The sequence below is a fragment of the Plectrocnemia conspersa genome, unplaced genomic scaffold (assembly GCF_051122295.1).
Source record: "Plectrocnemia conspersa isolate PC_06_02 unplaced genomic scaffold, ASM5112229v1 ptg000009l, whole genome shotgun sequence".
NCBI lineage: Eukaryota > Metazoa > Arthropoda > Insecta > Trichoptera > Polycentropodidae > Plectrocnemia > Plectrocnemia conspersa.
The window spans coordinates 1,219,664-1,238,107 of record NW_028277173.1 but is presented as its reverse complement, the minus strand read 5'-3'; the positions used below and the strand labels follow the sequence as shown (position 1 = coordinate 1,238,107).

The following is an 18,444-nucleotide window of genomic DNA, read 5'->3' as shown; positions in this document are numbered from 1 at the left end:
ACAATTAGATTAAATTATATATAATAATGGCTAGATCAACCCAGAAGAGAACAAATTTAATTTTGGTAATCCAGATTTGTTCTTGAACAGTTATTAATGTTGAATCCAAGAATGTCCCACAATATCTAGGACGTCTAGCTACCTTCATATATTCATATATTCGCATCGATTATAGCAAATTCTGATTACTGAATTCGAAGCATCTATAACTCTATGACAAACTGACGTGCAATGAAGATGAATCTTCGCCGTTAGTATGATGTCACCGTCAATTGTCCGTTTAAAAAATGAGGTGATGAAACACCGATAAGGCCAAACGGCCCAAATGATTTATCGAACCAATTAAACATAACTTTCAATCACCTATTTGTTCTTGATTTTAAAAGCGCAACTGGGGCGTTCATATTCTTGCCAATTGTCATCTTTACGACCGATCAATCAATACCATCAAGTAAACACATTTTTTTTACTTGTGAATATTTGAAGACTAGTTTTCGATTAAGACCCAAATAGGTTGACGTATCTAATAATTACAAGTTGCATTAATTGCATCACCAGATTAATCAGCATACTAATTATATATATATACTATATACATGTCACTGGTTTATAACCATTTTCATGCTTATTATTTGTTATTAGCTACAATTTAATAAAAAAATAATATAATACAAACCATTTGTGGTTATAATTTAAGGCGAAAAATAAAAAGCCTTTCACAATTTATGCGAAAGAAAAAGAATAATATAGAAAACAAAAAAACAATATATTCGAATATTTGAATACTTCATCCATTTCATAAATTCCAGGTCATAAATTCAGCATTTCTTAAAATCTAATTGGTTATTATTAAGCTCTTGTTATTCGTGGATTTATATATTTTTTAGTGCCTTCAGGGTTAAGAACCACACTAGACGATCCCATAGCGAATATGCCGCCCCCAAGCAAGAGCCGCCCGGGGTGGCCCGCCCCCTCCGCCCTCCAAAGCTACGCCACTGTTTGGACGATGAACTTCGTTTAAAATTAATTGAGTTAAACAATTTATACATTTCAAATGGCAGTATTTGATTTTTTATTTTTTTTATTATTTTGCACAATATATACAGTTAGTCGATAATATTACAGGCTGGTTTGAGAGTTTATAATACATTTGTTTATGGATGTGGTGAGTGTCAACTTACTAGGTACCTAACTTGTCGATTTACGAAACTCCATGAGAGCCCATTCCAAAAAGTGGTGAACCGCGCGTCCTCAAGTAATATCTTCCGGTAGTGCCACTAGGAGCAGCGTATCCCATTACTACCTTAGGGTTGAGAAGGCAGCCTTTCTTGTTGAAAGAGCTCCACGAATCGCACTGTACACTCAAGAAGGCATTTGGCAAGTTTACAGATTCTTCATACAGTTTCCAGGCTCTGTTGTGGCTGCAGATGGATTCCAAGCATCCTGGTTGTCTGCGACCACCACCGTTGGGGTAATAGTCGACCTGGCCTACGTCCTTGTCGATTCCGTAAACTCCGATGTTCGTGTGGATGACGTCGACAAATCTGGCGTCGGTTGCGTTGATTCTGTTATCACCGGTGATGTCTGTGAAGCAAGGACCAGCTGGATCCACGCCAGTCACTCTCGGCAACTTCTCTCCCTTCATCAACATGGAGTAAGCCTTGCCAGCGATTCCTACGACGTGAGCGCCCAAGCTGTGTCCGACTAAATGTACTTTACTGACGTCTACACCTCTCATCTTCATGTCGTATAGCAACACTGCTAAGTATTCGGCAATGTACTTAACCAAGAATCTGGATCTGTGGTGGAGCATTTTGATAAGTTTGCTAGAGTCTACCGCAAGGATGTTGTAATCGCCGTGTTTCTTGTACGCTAAGGCGAAAGTTTGTCCAGAGGTCAGGAGAGGACTGTCTGTGAAACCGTGAACGAAGATAACAGTAGGCCGCTTTGGATCGAAGTGTTTGGATTTCATCAGAGAAGCGGCTGCAGATGGATAGACGGAGTGCACTCTGAATCCACGGGTTATGAATTCGATCATTCTCAAGTGAACGTCACTTTCTTTGCCTGGATTCATCACGTGTGAAAATGATCGGCCTAGAAAGCATAACATAAGATATAAATTTGTGACTTCGGAGTTATTACAAGGTAAATTTGGAAAAAAATGCTTACATGGCTCATGTACATGTCTCCAGAACTCTCCATCTATGTCTTCCAAAGCGCTCTTTGCTGAAACTTCAGCGGCTAGTACAGCGATTAGGAAAAAACCGTACAAGAACTTCATGGTGATGCTTTAAGATAGTCTTCTTTGCTAGAAGGTACTTAAGAGACGCTGTTGGTCTCTACTGACACTGATTATTTATCGATCGGTCGCGCTTTATATATAAATCCAATTTCTGATTAAACTGCACTTTTTTATCGAAGCATGTCATTTCCGCAAAATAATTGACTGTGAGGGTAAGCATAGAAACTGTCTTATAGTAATCGGCAAAATATTTTACATAAAATATTTTAGCTTGTAAAAATATATTGATCATGAATCTCTATTTAGATCGCCCTTGCTCTCTTTGGATATGATACATACATACGTACATATGTATCACAAGATATATCAATGAAAATGCTCTTGCAATTTCTATTTAAGGAAATGATTTCATCGCTCTTTTTGTAATAATTAGCATTAATTAAACACTTTTATCCAAACGTACATTACTCTTCATCACATTTACTCGTTTGCCAAAACATAGTTCTTAGTCTGGTAGATGTATTAAGTAATTCATTGATATATATTATACATTATGAAATATATGAACCACAAAAATATTCTACAAAATCTCTATAGAAGAAAGTGGTTTATTTTTAAAAACGAAGAAGACCTAAAGTTTTTATTAAAATTACTATGTAATACTGTACACAACCTTAAAAGAAGAGAGACATATAAAGTTATAATTAGTTTACTGTCTTAAATACCTTCTATTCACCGTAAGAATAAAGAAGAAATAATATTGTAATATGAGTAAGTTTGTTATTATTTTCGAAAGTGGCATAAGTACATTTGTAGCTAAAAAATCGTTTATTTTCTTTAACATTTTTAATAATTATTATTGCATAATAAAATTTAACAAGTTTATATTTTTAAAAACATAACCCTAATTGATTAACGTTTGCCAATGTTTTTAGGTTGATTTAAACGCAAAACTAAATATCTCAATGTATGAATAAATGTATATATATACCACTTTCAAAACGATTTTATCGATTATTTCTGGCGTGGTGACCTCATTTGGATGGACTGGACGCTCATCATCAAAAATGCTGGTACGACCGCGTTTAAATTCAGCCGTCCAATATTTTATTGCTGATATCAAAGGCACATAGTCCCCATAAACATCGCTTAATTCGGTGTTGATCTCATCTCTCGTATTATGTTCCAAATCACTGCACGATATTCGATTTTATTCATTTTTGTAAAAATCAAAAAGTTGTTCGCTTTCAATGACTGGTAAACTTGTGAACAACACGATTGTGGTGATACTGTTGGCGCCATCTCTTGCCTAAGCAGACTAATTATCAACTGCCCCTCGTATTTCTACTAGCGAAAATATAATTTATCATTAGTGAAATTATATGCTACTCTAAAATGTCTATGAAACTCAATTTGACAGTTGCGAAACTTTCATTTGCTGTTAAAACCCAAGCATAACCTAATGAAAGTTATAAAACTAATTATATGTTTATAACTTTCATTAGGACAAGTCCAAAATACACACTAAGTCAACACTCAACTCTCAGGGGAAAATAAGCGAAAAAAGTACAGACAGACGTTGGCATATAGCTCCATATTTTATCTGCATTTGGATATTACACTGTGTTTTAAAAATGTGATGCTATACTTACTGATATTACTAACGACTTCTGATAAGAGAGTATTGGTTAAAGTGTTTTCAAGCCGAATGTTGATCAATATGAGGGTGCAAAAACAATTATCACTTCTCAGAAGTCAAAAATTCACGTCAAAAGCAATAAAATCGTGTCGGTAACGAGCGTTCCCACTGCGACGGCACGATTTTATTGCTTTTGACGTGGATTTTTGACTTCTGAAAAGGGATAATTGTTTTTTGCGCTCTGCTATTGGGCAAAATTCGGTTTAGATGTGTTTCATCCGATTCTCAGTTAATGTAAGTCGTAATATTGTTATAAAAAGTCTTAATATGCACGTTAGATAATCGGGCGTTTCCACTGCGACGGCACTATTTTATTGCTTTTCGTGTGAATTCTAAATAGGGCACCTCCTTGAATTTGGCCACAAAAATGCATGTAATGTAATTATTTAGAAATCACTGAGTTGCCCCCCACCAGACAAAAGCTGAAATGACGTCCCTGTTGGAAGATACCCAGTAGAAACTTATTTTTTAATATATATGTTAGATTAAATGTTTGTTATTTAATTATAATATATACACACTTAAATCTTTTAGTATTGTTATAGTTTTCACAGATCTTATATCAAACTTATTCTCAGTCAAACCTTTGCCAATGTGAATCCCTAGAAAGCTTTAAGCTATTTAATACTTACATTCCACTTATATAAAATTTCTTTATACTTACTATTAACTTCAGATATTGATATATGATGGTTTTCAACGCAATTTGTCTAGCACGAGAAAAACACCTAATCTAAGTTCAAATGTATGTCACATAGCAGCAGTTCTTACGATTGCACGTTGAATTTTCTTATTTGCATCGTCTTATCTCGGCGCAACCCCAGAGTTCAGCCTGTTTCATCTATTTATTTCCGTAAATTAATTATCACATTTACCATGACACTATTAGCGTAATAATTAGATAACATGTGTTAGAATGCGGAAAGTAGGACATTGCTGGGCTCGTAATAAAATGCCATCTTAGTAATTGAATAAGATTTATTTCGCATAAGATTCAGATGAATTACCCTTATACAATCTACCTACATTCATCGGCACAGTGACATAAATGTTTCAATAGTCATTGTTAATCTATCGTATGTATACATACCTGATTATACAGGTCGGTGTAAATATATTTCAACATCCCCTACCCTACAGAACCTTTCAAATGCATATACACAAGCAAATAAATAATGCAATCTCTCACACGTTAATCTTAAATAATAACAATTATTCAAGTCAAAGTATCTTATAAAAGGCATATAACTCACATTTACCTTTGTTTTTCTCCCGTCAAAACAATTTGTATCTAGTTCTCATTAAAACCCGCTCAGTCAAATAATCATTCTTAAAAGCCTAAAATAAAGCGACAAACCATAAGTGAAACATCTCATGATTACATTTAAAAAGACATACACAATAATATTGTTACCTGATAATTATTCGGCTTAATGTATGTTCGATATGAGATTTGTGGTCTTATAGACCGATAGGCCCCGTTTTTATTTTTGTGCGAACATTACTGAAACGACAAAGCATCATATTTATTGGACATAAATTTTATCGTTTGTCATATAAAACATACAAGAATGAAAGAAAAATTAAATAGAACATACATAGTTAATAAATTCATATAACCTTTCATAGAATCTGGCGAAGAAATCTTCGAAGGAATAAATCACGGTGGATGATGTCATATACTTTTTACGTTCATATAAATTACCTTATCAAAAGCTCAATGACGACTTTAATAAACAGTTTAATTAAAATTCCGGAAATTGAAGAGATGCTGACGGCGAGATTTTATCTTTACCTAGTTCCAATAAACACATTATCGAAAACAAGATATGGGACATAGTTATACTCGACGATTACGTACGCAATTGAAAACAGCATAACGTTGCAATGATAATATATTATTCAATCTGAAAAATATGGTTCTTTATGTAGTAAAATTCCTCTAATTTGAATCAAGTTTATTTAACGATATCTCGTAGTAAAAAATATTTTACGATCCACTTTCATAGAATTTTTATTATTTTTTTCAAATTCGAGAAATTTTACCTTATTTATTGTTTTATATTGTACGTTTAAATTCTTTTTAATTGTTTTTATTTATCCAATTATTTTTTTTTTTATTGAAAACAGAGCAAGATATTTTTATAAGTTGTCAAAAATAAATAGTTACAGGATACATTTTAACCCTTTGGTTGCCGAACCTTTTGGGATTACTATTAAAATATCGATGTTTTACATAATCATTTTTTGATTTACCCCCGAAGCAAATTTCTACAACCCATTAAAAACGTATTCAATTCTTTTTATAACGATGACGTCGTATCAGGCAATCTAGCCAAAGCAGCAAAAGTCATTGTAACGGATTTCGGCAATCAAAGGGTTGATATTGAAATATTGCATGATAAAATATCTATAGTACATAATAGAATATTAATGAAAAAATGTTATTGTACAAAGATATAATCAGATATTAATCTCCAATTTTAAAGAGACAATTTTCGAAAAATCAAATTAAATAAAAATTATGTATTAAATTTTAGTCCGCAAAAATTGATTTTTCAAAAATGAGCCTCCTAAAATTGGTGAATCGATATGTTCTTCTTAGACATACGTTGCCGGAATCTGCTTTTTAAAAGATGCAATCAATATATATATTTTAAAGGACACGTTACTGTAAATATATACACAAAATTCTTTTCCCCAGGATATGTTCAAGGATATGACGTGTTTACTCACCTTTAATCTGTAAATTTTACTTCCAAAACACAAAATAATGCAACAAGTTTTTTTGGTAAAACATACGTTGTTTTATATATGTTTACAAATACAAATTAGAATTAATATCTTAAAACTAATGTACAAAGAAAAGTATTAAAAGGGAGACATTTTATTCAATAACATAGTAAGGGAGGAACACTCCTGACTAAATACGACATCGCTCTCTCATTCCTATCGTTTTAAATTTTCACAAAACTATTTTTGATTACTGATTGTAGCGAATGTCTAGTTTTTTCAAAAAATTATACCATAAATTAATTTCAGCGTCCGACAAACGGTCCGCAGCTTTCAAAAGCAAACATATACACAAGTGATGGAAAATGCAACAAATCACTCAGTGGGTGTTTAATTACCTTGTCAGGCGTAGTGGTAAAGAGACAGCCGGGATCCCTCCAGGGAAGCCATGCCTTAGTGTCAGACCCACTCTTCTGCACAGGAAACTTTCACACCCACACCACGACTTTAAAGTCTACAATGACTAAATGCATTCCACTAATTGAGTCATATTCACAATAATAATCTTCATAATATAAATAAATATACACAGTAAAGTGCATACGTCCGTCCCTTAAGATGAAGTGTGAGAAAGGGACGCACGTACACCCTTGAAAATTAACAAGTTTGCTTATATTAGCATATATGCGTTTGACAATTGTGAACGATGCGATACGCCACGTTATAAATCGACAGATCGATGCAATAATGTGACGTATGGCTTAGATACAAAATTAACCTATTTGCGTAGAGCCTTCTTACCATCGTACAGTCAAGTTAAAGATTAATTTTAAATAATGTCGACAGAACTAACGTCTGAAAATGTAACAAAGAATAATAATAAAAAAAAAACGTTGCAATTAAAATAAACCTATTTGAAAGACATCGTGATGTATAAAAGAATGGGGCTAGTACTGTCGAAATATGAAAAAAAAAATGCATATTAATATCATGCTTATAATAAATCATGTATAGTGTTAAATTGCAGTGTGGAATGCATTGAACTTGTCTCCTGAATGACTTTTTTTTTTTTTATATATATATATTATCATAAACATTTGTGTGGAGTTAGTTGTAGGCATTTTTCATCATCACTTTTAAAACACTCCAAAAATTATTAGTTTTGATCTATCTAAAATTCCCTAGATTGACAACGTTTTTTGAAGATTGTGTGAGCATATTAAAACTGCAATATAAATTTGAAAATAAATATGTTTCACCACAATTTTTATGTATACAAAAAATAATATAATTATTTTATAAAAAAAAAACTATATTACGTTTTATAAAATAAAAATGCTTCTATGTATAACTTAACGGGAACTTTTAAAGACATCTTTTATATATGACATTGTTTATGAACAATCGTAGTAATCGTTCGTACATTATATATAAGTAATAATATATATATATATATATGAGAGATATATATATATATAAACACATATTAAACAAAATGTTATCAATATATATATATATATATGTAATATTTAATCGCCTCCCGATTAAGTCTGCAAAATCCGCCTCATTTCTGAGAACCTGAAAACACAGATGAAATTTCCATGGCATTGTATAAAACCAAAAAAAATGTTATAATATAACTTATGACTAACTTACACACTAATATATGCAAATAGAAATCGGTAAATAAATATAATAATAAAAATAAAAATCGACAACACATTCATGTTATATATCATATAGGTTATATAAATACTTACTTTTATATTGTTTTTAAAATATTCATTCACACCAATATATATAAATATAAAATTAAAAATTAAAATCATAATAAAATATAAGAAACATTCATTCTTTGAAATGGTACAAGATATTATACTTTATAATTTATTAAGAAATAATGCACACCTTTTTTTTATTGCTGCTGATCGGGAGGTGCCGGATGCGACTGTGGATAACCAGGATAAGGTCCATAGTTAGCATAGTGCTGTTGTTGTTGATACGGTTGCGGCTGATAAGGGCCGCCGCCGCCGTAACCGCCCACAGCGTTCCCTGACGGGACCGAAGGAGTTCCCCCCACAGGACCGGTCTGTGAAAACCATCAGTATTTATGAGCATCTCTGTCGAGAAATTAAAATTAAATCGACGGCAAAATGCATACTTTTTGCTTCATCGTCGACTCAATCATTTCGGCCTCTTTGATCTTTCCGACCGATCGGTAGTATTCTGCCCATTGTGCAGAGTAGTCGGTTTGTCCCTGTGCTCCGCCTCCTCCCGATACGCTTGGCATGCCTGGCGTAGATGCATTTGAACCATTGGCTGAGGGAACTGCTGTTATACAATAAATGTAAAAGAGAATCAGTTGTATTCTTACTATGTACTAAGCACAAAGGAGCATATCTGCATTTGTAGAACCAACCAAAATCCCTTTGTACTTAGTATGGCAGTATGTAGAAACTTAATCTAAATCGCATCCATGCAGAAACGTAGTACGTCACGAAACGTTCCTTTGGTATCAAATATACCCATGCAAGTTACCGTTCTCCGTAGAGCGCTTTGATAAAGTATCGGTGTGGGAAAGTGTGGGACCCAGGCACAGAGAGTAAGTATACTTGATCCAATTTATACTGGGCCAAGATTGTAAAATTTGCGAAAATTTTGAATTAATTTTTATTGTACCCAAAATTAAGTTTTCATTTCACATTTTGTTCTGATCAAATTAACAACTGTTGTAGTTATGTAGGCCAAAATTATTAAAAACTGCATTACATTGCGGATGCTGCGAGGTCGGCTGTTGTTGCTGCGCAGCGACGGCGGGGTTGTTTTTGTTCGCCTTTTGCTGCTGCTCGATCTTTTCCGCTTCGTGACCGAGACCCATTGACCTGTAACATGTGCAAAACGTTACGCAATCGTTCAAACTCGATCTGAATCATAAATGCAACGAGACAACACCTATAATAATCGATCCATTGCTGCGAGTAATCCGGCTGACCCGTAAGCGGATTGATCGATACAGATTGCTGCTGATTTTGGGGCTCTTGCTGCTGCTGCTGCTGTTGTTGTTGTTGTTGCTGTGAAGGATGCCACTGAGGGTTATAGCCCCACATGGGCACGTTTCCTCCGCCGCCTGCGTTCGGAGCTGACGGAACGGGGCCTCCTCCACCGTATCCGCCGCCGTAATCGCCAGAGTTGCCTCCTTGGGGACCTCCGTTTCCGCCGCCTTGATTACTTCCCTGGGCACCACTCTCCACGAAATTAATAGCCTGCAAACCGATCGACGAGCGTCAACGAAAAACCGACGCGCATACATAACAATAGTAAAGAAAAACTGCGACTAACACTAACCGTGCCAACTTTTTCGGAAATAATACGCTTTGCAGCCTCCACGTTTTCGGGATTGCCGCGAATGAAAAAGGTACGATTCCCTCGGCTGTTCTGACTGCGACGGTCAATCTCGCAATGAGCGCCGGATTGAGAATTAATTTGTCTGATTACTTCGCCTCCTGAAGCATAAAAATATGCGACACGCAACGGTGAATTACTGATTAACATGGCGACAAAAAAAATGTTCTATTAATCGGCTATCTAAAAAAAATCAGCTCGCTGAAAGAAATGTGCTATTAGTATTCATCCGTGATATCCCCTGAAAAAATTGTCATTATTAATAAACAAGAAACGGGAACATGCGTTCAAATAAATAAACATAAAATGGTCGGGTGTAATCTTAAAAAATAAACTGCCTATTTAATTGCTAATTCTCACCAGGGCCAATAATTATGCCACATTCTTTCTTTAACACAGTAAAAGAAACTTCGATTTTGTTATCTTGTTGAGGCGTGTCCCAGGAGCTGTAGCAGACGCCGCCGGGCCCGCCAGAGTCTCCGTTGCGGGGAGGCCCTCGCTGTCCTCCCTGCCGATCTTGATCTCGTCTCTGCTGGAATTACAATAGACAATAAAACATCACGTATCCTATTCGTGCGTTTGATCGATTATCGAAAACACTTACATCGTGGCCATCGCTGTCGCTCTGCTGGTCGAAACCTCCGTCGCTACCCCAGTTGCTGGAATTGTTTCCGGGCGGTTTGTTGGATCCGCCGCCTCCCCCGCGAGGCCCGCCGCCATACTGCATTTCCTTTTCGGCTATCAATTCGTACACTAATTGTTTGGCGTGCTCCACTTGCTGTGGATTGCCCGTAATGCGCAACGGTTTCTCCTGCAACATTTTCGTAATGGGATTTTTTAAATTTTACATCTGTATATGGTTTTATCGAATCAAATCATTGACATTCAATTTTATTTTATCTCTGTCAACACATAAAAAAACATTAATGTAAATCAAAAATATTTACATTTAATTTATGAGGATATAAATTGAAAATTATAAAACGTTATTAATTATGAGTATAGATAATTAAAATTATTTTATGATAAAAATTCTTACATATTCCGGATTGGGTCCTTCTTGGATGATAACCATCTTAGCACCAGATTTCTCTTGCAACTGTTTAATTGTCTGCCCACCCTTACCGATAATTAAACCTACTTTCGATCCGAGGATCATAATTTCCTCCTGAAAACAATGATCAAAGACAGTGCGGTTAGTAAATATCATAAACACTCACTATAAACATTTTTGTCACAAAATAAAACTCAACTTATATGTAAAACTACAAGCTGATTTCATCTTACATTAATATATTTTTCCCATTTTTTGATATATAATTTAATATTATTTGTAACATTTGCATTGATAAAATTATTTACAAAATACTATAATCCACAGTATAAATAGAATTTATTAAAAATTAAGTTGTTGGTTCTTTACTTTAAACATAAATTAGCAAAAAAGTTTAATTTTATGCATAAAAATGCTACAATGCATCATCAATGTTATATTGTTATAATCATAAGTAAGTTTTAGGGTGGCATTAAAAATAGGTATATAGTGAACAGATTTTCATTAATAAAAATAGTATTAATATATTTCAAATATAGTCGTAAAAAAAAACAGAAAATATACAATCTGATACAAATCAAATTAGAAACCAGTCAATTTGACAGGTATCATAAATCTAGTGTAAACACTTAATTTGATATAATGCGTAATTTGTTAATATATCGTTAAGAACCGATGACACACTTATGCGTCATTAAATATTGGAGGGGGTGATATAGATTTTTTTACGTATAGACTGATAACATTTTTTTTTTCTAAAATGATATATAACTCGACACTTGATTTTTTTAAATATGAAAAGTTGCGAACTGACAATACATCTTCAGAAGATATTTTTTATGTAAGATATTTCATTTATATTGTTTGCCAATAAGCTTCAATTTTTTTAAACTATTTCTTGATAAAAAACTTATTTGTCATATTTATTTACTTGTTTTGATTCAATCACAAAAAATATTGAATTTAGAGCAATTATCTCAAGTTTCAGCAAGTTTACTGCAGTTGAAAATATATTTTCAATAAAAAAAACAGCAGCAGTCGTGCTGGAATTTAAACTTTCAGCAGTATAGTGTTGTATAGGTATTTTTAGTGTTGAATAAGTGGTAGTGTGAACCAATAAGTGATAAATATTCAAAATGCCACTATATTAAATCAAAAAGTGTACGAGTGGATATATGTCTCAAGTTTTATAACATGCGAGGTCAAACAAAATCATCTGTAATTTTGGAGCATTAGATGCTCAAAGGAAACAGTTGCAAATACTTTGTGCAACTAAAACAAAACGACTTGGTCTTCTGGAAGATATACGCTGTACTCGCTCCCCCCCCCCCCATAATTTTTACATCTTTGGAACACAAAGAGGCAACGGAAAGAAAAATTTTAGGTTTAGGTATCTAATCTACACCCATCCCTCAATTTACGCAGTAGATACGTGCCAGGAAATATTGTGTAGATTGAGGCATAAAACGATTGAATAGTATGCATGTGTACTTAAAAAAAAAATTATAAAGTAAAGCAAAATCTTGCTTGCACTCCAAAAAACAACTTAAGACACTACATGGGCAGATGTAGGTTAAGTGCAAGAATTGGGAGTAGGCTTTTTTCTTAACCACGTAAATAGTAAATGTATACACTTTCTAACTTGTGTCAAATAATATGACCATGAGGAAAAATACGCATTTATAATTCTTTCGTTAAATAAATCATGAGATAAAAATATTCGAGACTTTCATCTAACTCATTCTCAAACATAAGACAAAAGAAATATAAGAATCAACATTAGATTATATATCACTTCAACGACAAAGTCTGAACCACAGCTTTATAAAATATCTACTAAATATCACAGTTAATTTTAAGTAATGAACGATTGAAAATCAGCATTTAATTTTATAATTTTAGATTTGCGCAAAGTGTAAAAAAAAAGACCAAATCAACGGAATGAGTCAATTACTTTTCTTACATAGTTTTGTCCTCCCTGACCGCCCATTCTCTGTTGCTGAGGGCCATTATCAGGCGGTCCTCCGTCTCTTCCGCGCTGATTCACGATGCTGTTGACCATCTCTCTGCAAAAATGTTATAATCAATAATCATATATAATTGAAGGACGTATTCTAAATAATACAATCGAACATACTTCGCTCTGTTCACAGCTTCCCGCGATCCGGTTAGAGTGCAGACTCTCTCGGACTGGCCGCCGGAATCTGGTGCCATTTGGATCTTGCACCCGCTTTCGAATTGCAACCGAGTGATTTGCTCTCCGCCACGGCCGATAACTAAAACACGTTGTTAATTAAAAACATTGCAGATTAAAATTTACACCGAGGGTACGCACACCAGACTTACTCAGTCCGACCATTTTATCGGGCACTCTGATATATTCATTAATGTTAGGCTCGGGGAGCGATTGCGGAGGCATGTTTCCGCCTCCGCCACCGCCACCACCTCCACCGCTTCCGGGGCCTCCAGAATGAGGACCTCCAGTTATCGACCCGCTGAAAAGCAAGTTTAAATATTAAAGTACAAGTTTTGAATATAATTTCAAAAACATAAATGTCGAGTACGTACCCCATTATTACCGATTGATTCTGATAATCACCTGAACTGTCTAATCCGGCAATTTTCTTCGCATTAGGTTCTGGACCGTCTTCCAGAGGTCTTTTATTACCGCTGTGATCAATTTTGGCAGCTACCTATAAACGAAAATAGATAAATGTTAATAATAAATAAAACATTACATAAGGAAAATAATGACAATATTGAGAATATTTATTTATATTCTTGTAATGTTACATTATTTTCTTCTCTTACGAATTTAGAGTTGCAGAAAGAAATAGCTTCTTGTATATTTTTAGTTATGTTATATTTAATTCAGCGTTTCTCAATTAAATTTAGCAGCAGAACCCTTTTGATTTTCGTGTTTTTTTTATAAAAGCACATAAAAATCCGCTGCATGCATTTCTTTTATTTCAAATTGCTGTGTACTCTTGTTACTGTTTGACATGAGCTATCGGATCCGAGCAACATTATTAAAACTTAAAATAAGATTATGACTGGTTTAGAAAATTTATGTTTATTTAGTTGATGCACATTTGGCTGGATGTTTTCCTGTAAATTCCTCTTAGACTGCTGATTAAAACATACATTGAAGATATACTTTAATGTCATTTAAAGCAAAAAATGTTTATAAAGCGAATGATATGGTGTCAGTGAAGTTTTGCGGGCATATTGAATGAGCTGAAATTTGAGCATTTGCAAAACATGAAAAAAAAATTGATATCAAATTTTATGAGTCATGATACAGTTCACATACTAAAAGGTTGTTTTTGCTACATAATGACATTATAAAATTTAACCATTCTAATGCCACCTGCAACATACAGGGCTCAAACAATACACAACCATAATGCCAAGAGCCACATACGAGGCATTTAGAATCTATTACTTACACTACGAAATAATATTACAAAACTAAGTATATATAGTTATCTATGGAGAAACTTTTAAACTTATTAACGCTTGAATAGCTGTCTTAAAAATGGCTAAGATTAATGTGCTTCTTTTCAACGTCGCCAGGGTTGCCACTAGCCACTTGCGCCTATGTAATTTCTAATAACAAATTATGATCGGTGTAGTACTTGATTAAAACTATTTATGTTTCTCAAAAGCAGTCAGTTTAGGACGTCCTTCCGATTCGCGCTTTTGTAATGATACATCTCGACCAAATTTCACGCGTTAGATGATAAGTTGACATGCAAAAATGCTGGAAATATTTTTTTAATATTATTATATTGCTGGTTATATTTTATAAAAAATATATTTTTTACTTTGTATAAAAATATTAGTTTGCTAATAAAGCAAAAATGAATTAAATACTGTTTTGCTGTGACAACCCTAGCACTTTGATTTTTAACAGTTGCAAATGTTGTCCAAATGCACTGGAAATGGCATTAGTGTAGTACGAAAAATATCATGCCACGAAAATGGAAAAAGCGTTGGTCAGAACAGTGAACACCCCATGAATAACTCTGCAACGAATCTAGTTAGAAAATGTAATTTATAATTGTATATAAATAAATATTTTTTTTAGATTAAATTTGACACACAACAGGAAAGTATCAAATAAACTGAGTATTCTACTCCAGCAGAATAACACTACAGTACACATCAGCGGTTGTAATCACCAAAAGTAATTTGTGTCAGCTTTGAATTTATACCTTATCCTCTATTCACCGAATCTAACTGCTTTGTCAAACTAGTTTATTTTGGAACCTTAAAAGAACCTATGAGATCAATGATTTCAATCTACCAAGGAAGTCATAGTATTTTGCAGGTTTGGATGTAACATGTTATCAAACCAAGATCATAATGTTGATACTTAACCCAGATATGCCTACATACTAAATTAGCATACATTCCAATAAATACTTTGTGTGCATTTATATAAGGTAAATCTTCGGAAAAGGATTCGTTGCAGATATTCGTAGGGTGTTCATTGTTCTGCCCAACAGTAATGCACAAACAACTCCAAATGTGGAAAAATTATTTTATATGAGATATTGGTCATTTAAATTGTCCTCCAAAAAATGGCGTTTTTTCAAGTAAATGTTCTAAAAAAGAGAAAAAAATAATATTGTTTTTTTGAACACCTTTTGAAAAATATTTCAGGCATGAAATGATCAACGCGCTTCACTTTATACTCATTTTACTAGCTAATGTTGAGTATTTCGTATGACATAAAATGTTTATAACACATAGTAACATCCCTTGAGGCGTCATGTATCGATACATTTCCGAAAAAATACTGCCCGTACTAGATAGTTTACTGTGTTTAAAAGGATGAATGAGTCAATTTCATATAATCCAGAGATGTTTATCGTCTGTCCAATATGTGCTCTATTTTTGTGTTGAAATCTTTTCATCTTTTATTATTTTAAAGTCCATTTTTTTATATTTTTATAACATACTGTTTTCAGTTTACTAGTAGTTTTTGAAACTTATTTATATATACTATTGTCGTAGATGGATTTCAAACATTGGGTTCGGGGCAATTACTACTTTTTTCTTTTACCTGAAATTAATCAGAAGAAATAGAATATTTGAAGAACGAACATCAGTATCAAATTACTATCAATAAACAATCTTTCTATAAACCTACTACCGTTTGAAGCTGAAATATCAACTAGAAACAATTTTAACCTTCTCCTATCTGCTTTTTATGAAAGAACCGAATTACAAGGAAAAATAATCTCACTTCGAAAAATGATTTTTGTAAATAATTACCAATAAACAAAAAGATAGGATAATTTTTTTATCGGAGTTTACTTTTATATCACAGTGATTTGGATCAAAGTCTTCGATGTGTCAAAGTCAAATTTAAAACTTAAAATCTGCATTGCACTGAAATGAATTTACAAGTTTGTTAATTTGTTACGAATTACTCAACATTCATCATAGCGTAGATCAAACGATGGTTCAATATTAGGGAAAGCATAAAATACTCTGTTGATTTTGAATAACAGATTAACCCAGTGCGTCATAAAGGTCGAAAACAAAAATAAAAATGATTATAGATATCAACATACAATGCAAGCGTATTGGGTAACTACTGGTCCTTGCTGAAAAATAAGTTCCAAAACCCAGTTAGAAATTCTCAAGAATAGAATGATTGTTCACAGCACCTATCAGTAATTCAAAGATATTCTTAGCAATGTATAACTTTCTATGGGAGCGGAACCCAACACTAATAATAAATACATGCTGAGATACAGAAAAAGATGAAGATAATTTAAATGAGCAATATAATAAATAATTGTGCATTACTTGTCAGAACGATGAACACCTTATGAATTAAAATGAATCGCTAGTATATTTTACCATCTAAAATCAGAAGTTCAAATTATATACTGTTCTAAAATGTCTATGAAACTTAATTTCCAAAACTTAAAATCCAAACCAACCTAATAATAACCTAACCGAATTAATCTAATAGAAGCTCAAAAAGTACAATTAGTTTTAGAACAGCAAATGGACGTTACAGTGAAGTTGTATTTTTAATAGTATAAATTTAATTTTACTAATTGGCCAGTTAAAAGTACGTATCAAACAATTGATATAAAATTATGGTAAAAAAGTTATTTTCAATATAAATACATGTATAACCTAGCGATAAAATATGCTAGTCTACTAGCAATTAATTGCAGGTGATAAATTTGCTAACAATTCGTTTTATGGAACAAGGTATTTATTTAAATGCACAATTTAATAATCTATTCCTGGATTATCTCAATCATTCGGCCTCGTAATGTTTCCAAATTTGCTATTCTCATGTTTCAAGATTGCTATGGACTAAAATGTTATAAAAGAAATAAATCACTGATGAATTATCAAACGAAAAGCAGAAAGAATTTCAACTTTCTCTCAAACAGAATTCCGAGGTCATTTTAACTTCACTGGCAATAAAGATCAGGGAAGTCACGATGTGATACTTTCCAATGGTGAAAAGTAAACAAAAATTTAGTTTCCAATGACAATACAACAAAAACAACAGTAGTCTCGTCCCGGATTGGAACTGTAAGGGACTCCCAATACTTTGAAAATTCTTCTGTTGGGGTTTATAGGTAGTTTTCAATATACCCTTATATATGTGATATATTGGCTTTTGTGAACATCAAACTCTTGTATTTAATTCAAATGAACTATCTTGTTTCAAAATGGCGTTTAATTCAAGTACAATAAATAGTGAAACTGAAAGCGCAAAGTTGTAACATTAGTCATAGCGAATTGTAAATCGAAAGTTTGACACGCTTCGGAGCGAGTCATTTAAGGTTATCCGCAATCGATGGGGCCTCATTTTGGTCATAACCTTGAAAATTTCGGCCATTGTTCGACCCCGACGCGGAACGCCCCGGAGCGATTTCACTCGCCGAAACGGCATCGGAGGCCGAGCGCGGGGACGCCGCATAGGGCGAAGCTGCGAAAGGCGCAAAGGCTAACCGGTCCCGACGCCGGCGGCGGGGCGCGCATACGACGCCTCGGGCGGGGCGGCGCGGCCCTCCCGGGGGGCGGATTCCTCCAGAAAAGAAACGCTATTACCTGCCGGGCTCGCTGCAAAGCGGCCGCGTACGCTGCGGAGTTCTTCTGAGCCTGTTGCGCCGACGAGAACTCGCTCATGGCTGACCATCGACGCGCGAACCACACAAAATGGCGCCGACGCCGGCACCGCCGCTGGCAACACTGCTAGAGGGAACGCGCGACGCGCGCGCAACCGATCGAACGTGGCGTGCCTCGAGAGGGCGATTACCTATTTTCCTT

General features: G+C 34.1%; 2 protein-coding genes across 30 annotated transcripts; both read right to left on the bottom strand.

Moving 5' to 3' along the window:
- Positions 1–1,046: 1,046 nt before the first annotated feature.
- LOC148231478 (phospholipase A1-like) lies at positions 1,047–2,350 on the bottom strand. Its single transcript, XM_088192800.1, has 2 exons — positions 2,170–2,350; positions 1,047–2,094 (listed from the first exon to the last, which is right to left on the bottom strand). Exons 1-2 carry the CDS (start codon positions 2,279–2,281, stop codon positions 1,202–1,204), a joined length of 1,005 nt encoding a protein of 334 aa, XP_088048926.1. The 5' UTR covers positions 2,282–2,350; the 3' UTR covers positions 1,047–1,201.
- A 2,551-nt stretch (positions 2,351–4,901) lies between these two features.
- On the bottom strand, positions 4,902–18,368 carry Psi (P-element somatic inhibitor). Of its 29 annotated transcripts, none has more exons than XM_088191889.1 (16): positions 18,226–18,368; positions 13,699–13,823; positions 13,477–13,625; positions 13,268–13,406; positions 13,094–13,196; positions 11,116–11,244; positions 10,681–10,890; positions 10,437–10,608; positions 10,014–10,177; positions 9,627–9,937; positions 9,444–9,556; positions 8,836–9,005; positions 8,583–8,763; positions 5,356–5,445; positions 5,201–5,279; positions 4,902–5,138 (listed from the first exon to the last, which is right to left on the bottom strand). In XM_088191889.1, the coding sequence occupies exons 1-13, from the start codon at positions 18,301–18,303 to the stop codon at positions 8,590–8,592; spliced, it is 2,037 nt and encodes a 678-aa protein (XP_088048015.1). In that variant the 5' UTR covers positions 18,304–18,368; the 3' UTR covers positions 4,902–5,138; positions 5,201–5,279; positions 5,356–5,445; positions 8,583–8,589. The 29 variants fall into 29 exon arrangements, with proteins under 29 accessions (XP_088048015.1, XP_088048033.1, XP_088048017.1 ...); XM_088191907.1 differs by having other exon boundaries at positions 8,836–9,002; positions 10,020–10,177; XM_088191891.1 differs by having other exon boundaries at positions 10,681–10,887.
- Between the last annotated feature and the right edge of the window lie 76 nt (positions 18,369–18,444).